An 8,522-nucleotide genomic window follows, 5' to 3' on the forward strand; every position below is an offset into this window, starting at 1 on the left:
GTATACACGTACACACATACACATACACACACACACACATATATATATATATAAAGTATAATATATTTGCTCACCTTCCTTGACTCACATATGGTCTTAAGTGACATGCCATTCGTAATCCATAGGGTGCAATATGATATTGGTCCACCTTTGCAGCTAGAACAGCTTCAACTCTTCTGCTGTCCACGAGGTTTATGAGTGTGTTTATGGGAATTTTTAACCATTCTTCCATATGCTCATTTGTGAGGTCACATACTGATGTTGGACGAGAAGGTCTGGCTCTCAGTCTCTGCTCTGATTCATTCCAAAGGTGTTCTATCGGGTTGAGGTCAGGACTCTGTGCAGGCCAGTCAAGTCACACCAGACTCTGCCATCCATGTCTTTATTGATCTTGCTTTGTGCACTGGTGTACAGTCTTGTTGGAAGAGGAAGGGGCCAAACTGTTCCTGAGTTCCTTTCACTGGAACTAAGGGGCCAAGCCCAGCTCCTGAAAAACAACCCCACACTATAATCCCCCCTCCACCAAACTTTACACTTGACATCCGACACTTTGCATTGTACTTGCTGATGTATGGCTTGGATGCAGCTGCTCGACGATGGACACCCATTCCATGAAGCTCTCTGTGCACTGTTCTTGAGCTAATCTGAAGGCCACATGAAGTTTGGATGTCTGTAGTGATTGACTCTGCAGAAAGTTGGCGACCTCTTCACACTATACACTGAGCTTGAGAGCGACCCATTCTTTCACAAATATTTGTGTATATATATATATATATATATATATATATATATATATATATATATATATATATATATATATATATACATTTACTTCAAAGACATATATATATATATATATATATATATATATATATATATATATATATATATATATATATATGTCTTTGAAGTAAATGTATATATATATATATATATATATATATATATATATATATATATATATATATATATATATATATATATATATATAATGTTGACGAACTACAACACAGCCTAAATTAGTCATGTTCATGTTCTGAGCTGCCTAATTATTGTTATGCAGAGCATTTTTCATGTGTGCTTGCAATATTTTATAACTAACGAGAAATTTACTTCAAAGACATGAATAAATATGAATAAATATGAATAAACATGAAAAAATAGATTATTTAAAGCAATATACTGTATGATCTATGATGATATATGATCTATATTATATATGATGATATATGATGATCTATGATATGATATATAATGATCTATGATGTGATATATGATGATATATGATCTATGATTTATGAAGATATATGATCTATGATATATGATCTATGATATGATATATGATGATATATGATCTATGATATATGTTCTATGATATGATCTGCTAGCCATTAAAACAGCTTATATGAACTTTTGATGGGAATGGCCTGGTGGCCAGCAGCCGTTCTGTAGTGCGTTACAGGTAGAGATGTTTCTGTAATGTGTGGCTGAGTGTAATCGTATATATTTGGTCTGGATTCTTCAGGTTATGCTCAAGTACATCTCTGTTCATCTTTATAAGAGCATCCAATATATGAAGCCTCCTAGAAAACACAAGTACAGAAACAATGATCAGAATTCATTTTATTTAACTTTATGACAGATTTGAATAATAAACACAATATGCGGTACAATATCAACTCAACTTGTTTTATCTGTAATGTACCTGGTGTGTGCTTGCAGCAGGGCGGAGCTTAATGCTTGCAGGTAAACTGACTGGTGTGGAGTCTCCAGCAGCCACGCCCCTGTTTTGCACATGCTCCATAACACGTCCTCCCCATCAACAGACCTGGGGACACCTCTAAATGGCACACTGTCTGTTTCCAAATACTGATCGTACTGCACATGGCCCGGCTGATTCTCTGCTATGATGTAACTCTGGGTGAAGAAGAGTTTGGGTTTGCCGCGTAGCAGTGGGCAATGGACCGGGCTGAACAGCTCCAACAGGCTGGGCAGCAGGAGGCCTGGTCCACAGGGGTCCGTGGCCAGCAGGTGGGTGTGTGAGCCGCGACTCAACAGGCAGCAGGCAAAGGCGGCTGCCCGCTGGAGATCCCTCTCCTGGCTGAGTCTCCTCAGCTCTGCATACATCTCTTGCGCACTCAGCATGGTGTGCAGGAACACCTGGAATCCAAGCTGCTCAAACGTGTGCTTCATCAGCACTGAAACGCAAGCACACAGCACAGTGAGAGCTGTAGCACATACAGCAATATCAGTTTCTGCATCACAAATAATGTCACTGTAAATATCCTCATGGGAAAGCAATACTTTCAAACTCACATTCTCTTCAAGCTGGTTAAACAACAGTGATTAAACAGCAGCATGTTGGATGACTGAAAATACAATGAAACTGAGACACCTGTCATTTTAGTGTGGGAGGTTTCATGGCTAAATTGGACCAGCCTGGTGGCCAATCTTCATTAATTGCACATTGCACCACTAAGAACAGTGTGAAGGATCAATTAGCAAGGTAAGAGCACAGTTTTGCTCAAAATATTGCAATGCACACAACATTATGGGTGACATACAAGAGTTAAATGTGCAGAATTAAATGTGCACGCTGTATTGACGCTGTATTGGCCTCAAAAGGAGCCCCTACAACATACTAATAAATGATTGTGGTCTAAAACCAGGTGTTTCAGTTTCATTGTCCAGCCCTTGTAAGTGCACTAAATAACTGGACTGTCCACTCTGTTTAGGGAAGCTCTACTCTTAGTTTTTGTTAACTATAATGAACAGTATTAAGAGCTCGGGTCTGATCCGCCTGGACATTCTTGGTTTTGTCCCTGACCTCCACAAAGAATAATGTGTACATCTGCACACAGACCTAGCCCACTGGAAAAAATCTTAACTATGTTAACTCTTAGCTGATCTCTGCCCTTGTTTTCTGTTTATGTGCTTTTTGTTCTTTTGGTAGCAATCCACCACTCAGCCCATGAAACAAACATAACAATTTAAAGTAAAATGTGATTTAATACTTTATACCCCAGCACTACACACAACCTCACACACTCACCTCCATCATAGCCAATGCAGTCGATAATCACGCAGAACCCATGATGCTCACAGTTAATATTGTAATCATCCCCAGTTGCCTGCCACACACACAAACAGTTTGAGATAACACGTCAGAAAGCATCCCAAACACACAAACATCAACAAGTAGCTAGAGTTGAAGTTAGGCAGGGTTCACTCCATACACATGCTGAAAGGCTAAAGTGTATGTTCTTTCTGCTGCATTTTCATACTCTGTTTTAGGGTCTGCTTGTTTCCAAGTAGCACTGCAGTAATAGCACTGGTTTCTCTCCATATAATGTCCTCTTTCTCTGCAGTTGGTTTTCCTTGTGTTATAAGGCTGTAAATTTGGGCCATGTTACATCTTACCAGTAGGTGGCGCATAAGGCGAGGAAATTTATGAGTACGTAAGTGGGAGCAGTAGAGATACGTTCCGTCGGCAGGTTGTGTACGGTTTCTCTCCGAGTCTGTTATTCTGTTTTCTTTTATCCACGCTTTAGATAAAAAAGTGAAAGTGAAGACCTGTGTTGTGTGTTTCGTTCCGTGTGGAAGTTACCACACCTTGCTATTTTCATCTTGGCCTGCACATTGTAGAGAATTCTGCTTTGTTACATGTTGTAAAAAGCACTATATAATTGCATTTCGGACACACTCAGGCTGATATGTATGTATTTATCTATGACTGTGTGTGCTCGCTTGGAATGAGAACATATAAAAATGATAAAACATTAAACTTGTGTCTCACTCATAAATCTTCAACTTCATGATAATCTACCAAACTAAAAGCCAATCTTTGCTGCATGCGTACAGCTTGCAGATAAGATCAGCCCTCAGATCACAGATAAGGCTCATCCTAACATTCATCTCGGGGGCTTCAAGTTGAACTGTACAGTGTGTACACGGAATCCTGCCAAAGGGGGTGATTGTGTTGGAGGGTATCTTGGGTTGGGTTAAGGACAGAAACAAAAACAGAAAGATAAATGACAAACCTGTATATGCTGCATTTCACTTTCAGGTACTGAAAACTTCAGAGTTTTGAGCGCTGCAGAAAAAATTCACTTAAAAAATATATATCCTATAGCTACAAGTATCTGCAATTACATTTACAGATGAGGTTGGAAAAAATTCAAACGTTTAAGGGGAATTTTTAAATGTTAAAGCTGTTATAAATAATTCATATTCATCATTCATATTTTTCTTGATGTTTTATAAAAGCTCAGACTACCTTGCGGGTGTCCATACTGTTGGCTACTTGGTCCAAGACCAGACTACAGCAGAAACACAAGAGATCAAAACATGGATTAGGCTTAGAATTAAGGCAGATTTAGATAAGATTTTAACTAGCCCTAATGATCAATGAATGTAACTACATAGAATCCAGCTATAGCTCTAATAATAATCACTGCCCTTTAACTTTAAAACTTTAATATTGGATTTACAATTCCACCCGTATCCTCTCTGTGAATAAATATTCAGAAAATAAACTTGTTACCTGTGTGCCAATCTGGACCGTGTGTTGGGAGACTTGCACATGTTGACCTACATAATCAACACACTTGCTTTATTGCTATCATCATATCTTTAAGTAAAACTGTTAATAACTGTTAATGACTTAATAACTACAGAAAACTAGAAATCAGATAACTATACATCTGTGAAGAATATATTTCAAACTCATAATACAGAATCAGAGTACAGAATCAGCAGTTTCAACCTTTCTGGAATTGCTGGACCCGTTTGGCGAGGTCTGCTCTCTGGATGCTCTTCAAACATTGTTCTACAAGCCCAAGCTTCTCACATGACACTTCATCCATCTTCTCCAGTTCCATGACAACATCAAGAAAACTCTACAACCAAAAGGAGAAATGCCTAGATGACTAAAGCATCTTACAGCACCTGAGTAAAGGTGTACAGGGATCTGGTGGTAGCTGTTAGGGTGTAGAGCGATTGTGGAGAAACAGCTTGGTAAGGGTGTACAGGGGTCTTACAATAGCTCAGTTAACATGTAAAGGGGTCTTACAGGAGCTCAGTAAACATGTAGAGGGGTCTTACAGTAGCTCACTTACCATATAGAGGGGTCTTACAGTAGCTCAGTTAACATATAGAGGGGTCTTACAATAGCTCAGTTAACATATAGAGGGGTCTTACAGGAGCTCAATTAATATGTAGAAGGGTTTTACAGGAGCTCAGTTGACATGTACAGGGGTCTTACAGTAGCTCAGTTAACATGTAGAGGGGTCTTACAGTAGCTCAGTTAACATGTACAGGGGTCTTACAGTAGCTCGGTCCAGTGAGCTTTTTGGCACAGTGCTTCTCATAAGGAAAATGAACGATTTAAGTTCCTCTGTGTCCAGACTGTCACTGAGCTCCATCATCAGAACCCTGCACACACATACACACAATATGGTTCTTTACTTCTGCTGGCATTAGAATGGCATTCTGCATTTCTCTTTAACTGGTTGATATAGTATTTGGATGAGGTGGCAGTCTTAACGTCAGCACCCTCAAATACACTCGTTGATATGCGGACGGTCTTCAAACACAAGCCCAAGGTTCACACATGACGCTTCATACAACTTCTCCTGTTCCACAACAAGAATCAGCAAAACTTCACTCCTGAGATACTTGGCTATTTTAGAGCTATGCAAAAAGATATTTAAACAAGACAAAAACGAAAAATTCCCCAACTTCCTCATTACTTAGCAGTATTACATGTATGTATTGTCATATAACTTCTAACACAAGTATCAGACAAGTTCATTAAATATCTTCTAAAGCTGTGGGGATGTAAACATCCATATAATGTAAGAAAGATGGCCATATCCAACCACACAGTGTAAGTGATAACAGAATTAATTACCTGTATTTTGAAAGAATACGACCTTGTCCTAACCTTCGCTCCACCTCTTGCTTACTGGTCCCCAGAATCCTCCTCAGAATATCAAAGCGCTTCACTTGAAACAAGAGTTCCTTCAGGATGCTGTCACCAGGGTGGGGCTGGCCTGTGTGAGTGTGTGCATGCGATCCTAATAAAAGAAGAGCTCCTTGCAAATCGTCCATACGTTCCCCTGACGTGAGGTCAGAGCACAGGTACAGCAGGGTCTTCTGCTCCTCTTTGCTTAAGGCATCAACCACATTGTTGACCAGTATAGAAAACCTGTCTGCCATTGCACCACTGGCCCGTAACAGCTATAGTCACATGGGCTCACCAGCCACTGCCATTTCAGATTCTGGAGGAAGGATCTGCTCCGTGTGTTTTGAGTCTGACGGTAAAAACAGGAATTCAAGGGTCCAGCCTCTATGGGAAAATCTCAGGCGCTGTTGTTTCCCGCATTCCTTTTCCTCGTATTTAGCCAAATAGTAGGGTCATAGAAAACTCTTTGTCCTATAAAAACACAACAAACACATGGATTCAGGCAAAATGAATAAATACACAAAAGATTATAAGGCAATAGGCCAGTTCATAGCAGCCAGAACACACACCCAGCATGTGTATATACATGTAAATATAGAATTTTTTATCTTTTATGTTCTTCCAACCATAATCTATATTTCTTTGCCTTTTATGCAATTAATATGAAATCCATTCCTATGCCTCTGGGTACAGAGTTTTCTCTGCCCTCAAAGCACAAAGCTGGCGATGAAACAAAATAATTTTAAGAAAAATTGCTTCAGTTTCTTTTTTGGTTTCCTTTTGAATTATTTTCCATACCAACAGATATTAACACTTTCCCATAAATAGTTTCAAGAATCTTAATACTTGGGAAAATTTACTGTCAAAATATCTTACAGAGTGGGGGTTTCAGCTCTAAACCTACAGGGGTTGGACAATGAGACACCTGTCATTTTAGTGTGGGAGGGTTCATGACTAAATTGATCCAGCCTGGTGGCCAATCTTCATTAATTGCACATTGCACCAGTAAGAACAGAGTGTGGTTCAATTAGCAGGGTAGGAGCACAGCTTTGCTCAGAACATTGCAATGCACACACACTGACACTACACATTTTGCCAACACATACTTAACAAACCATGTGTTCTGAATGGTATGGTATGCTAGCAGCAGCTATGAATGGAATATGCAGGTGTACAGTGGAAAGCCCCTGAACAGAGTCACAACATGCAGGTCACCCTCATTATGACAGGAATCTCATTTGTTACACTTTTTTCACGTCATACTCATTTTGTCCTGCTGAAATAAAATGTGTAAATGATGCACACCATCTGAAAAAAAGAAACCTGAGCTGCTTGCAGGGCATCAATCAAATGTAGAGAGCAGTATTCAAGACAATTGACCTTCCAGCTCTGATGATCCCACTGCTAGCAAAATAAATGTGACGAGCGGAGATACTACAGACATGTGAGCTGTCTCAACGGACATCAAAGAAAAACACACTGAAGATACACATTTACTTTATACTTTGGCTATATTACAACTTTTATAAACTGAAAATGAACTTTCTAAAAGCTTTTCTTTTTGTGTAAACTGCATTATTTTGTAAGTCTTCCTAGTTTTAATTTTGCAACGTTTCGGTTAGAATCGTTGTCGCCACCAAGTGGTTAAGAGCAAAAATATTACCTCATCGTAATAAAAATTTAATTGTTTGTTTGTTTTTACTTTTTATGGACTTTTTATGATGCAAACCGTTTAAACATTAAATCATAGCACAGACTTGCTATTTACTATTACTTGAATACAGAAAGCCTCGGTAATTAGGAAGACTTGCGTTGAAAGCGTAAAAAGTGTAAAACGTTTGGTTGTTTCTAATAGTGAACGTGGATAATCTCGCTGTTGCATCACAGCGTATTTCCTAATCCCTAAAATAGCAAAATGTTAATACAATGACTTAGTTACTGTAAACAGTTTACCTTTGATCCGGAACAAAACGTTGAAGGAAGCAAACTGACTGCACAAGCCCATCCCCAGATAGCAGATACATTAGAAGAATGTAAAGATTATTCGTTAGTAAGATTCCTAGGAAACCCACATTGCGTTTCAAAACTATTTTCGCTTACGAAATTAAACTCTTGATATCGAAAGTACAACAGAGCAGTAGTAGTTTGTGGTAGGTGGAGAATCACTCAGCCAACCAGGCAGCAATGTCGTGTCCGTGTTCGGTCACGTTTCGTCCCACGGGTGCTGGTTTGAGTAGTATGGTCTGGTCTGGCCGTATTGGGCTCGTTTTGGGCCCAGCTGGGACGTTAAAGGAACACGGTCCCATGTCGTTATGTTGCCATTTTGGGGAACGAAAGGGTTTGTGTTTAGATATAGCTCATTGTAATTTTAATTAAACAGTAACCTAGAAAATAACTTATGAGTAATTATTATTAAATGTAATTTGCAATATATCCAGTTTTAAGAAATTCAACTCGATAAATAATATTCACTTTTTGCTAGACAGACAACACACAAGCTACCATATACTTTTAAAACAGTGTTAAACATTTTGTAACATTTCTGTAAAGTCAATGC

At 38.9% G+C, this 8,522-nt stretch overlaps 1 protein-coding gene across 1 annotated transcript; it reads right to left on the reverse strand.

The window, feature by feature from the left end:
• Positions 1-974: 974 nt before the first annotated feature.
• Positions 975-8,193, reverse strand: cflara (CASP8 and FADD-like apoptosis regulator a). Its single transcript, XM_077008911.1, has 10 exons — positions 7,919-8,193; positions 5,912-6,436; positions 5,328-5,433; positions 4,766-4,898; positions 4,544-4,590; positions 4,277-4,319; positions 4,041-4,093; positions 3,053-3,131; positions 1,706-2,198; positions 975-1,583 (listed from the first exon to the last, which is right to left on the reverse strand). The coding sequence occupies exons 2-10, from the start codon at positions 6,217-6,219 to the stop codon at positions 1,457-1,459; spliced, it is 1,389 nt and encodes a 462-aa protein (XP_076865026.1). The 5' UTR covers positions 6,220-6,436; positions 7,919-8,193; the 3' UTR covers positions 975-1,456.
• Positions 8,194-8,522: the final 329 nt, after the last annotated feature.

This window comes from Brachyhypopomus gauderio, chromosome 1 (genome assembly GCF_052324685.1).
Source record: "Brachyhypopomus gauderio isolate BG-103 chromosome 1, BGAUD_0.2, whole genome shotgun sequence".
Taxonomy (NCBI): Eukaryota; Metazoa; Chordata; class Actinopteri; order Gymnotiformes; family Hypopomidae; genus Brachyhypopomus; species Brachyhypopomus gauderio.

What these genes read in the sequence shown, in the direction of transcription:
- cflara (XM_077008911.1), bottom strand. Translation starts at nt 6,219, where the DNA reads ATGGCAGACAGGTTTTCTATACTGGTCAACAATGTGGTTGATGCCTTA. An exon ending in GGTCCAGCAATTCCAGAAAG is followed by an intron (nt 4,591 to 4,765) that starts GTTGAAACTGCT and finishes TTGATTATGTAG; the next exon opens with GTCAACATGTGCAAGTCTCC. An exon ending in GTGAAATGCAGCATATACAG is followed by an intron (nt 3,132 to 4,040) that starts GTTTGTCATTTA and finishes TGTGTGTGGCAG; the next exon opens with GCAACTGGGGATGATTACAA.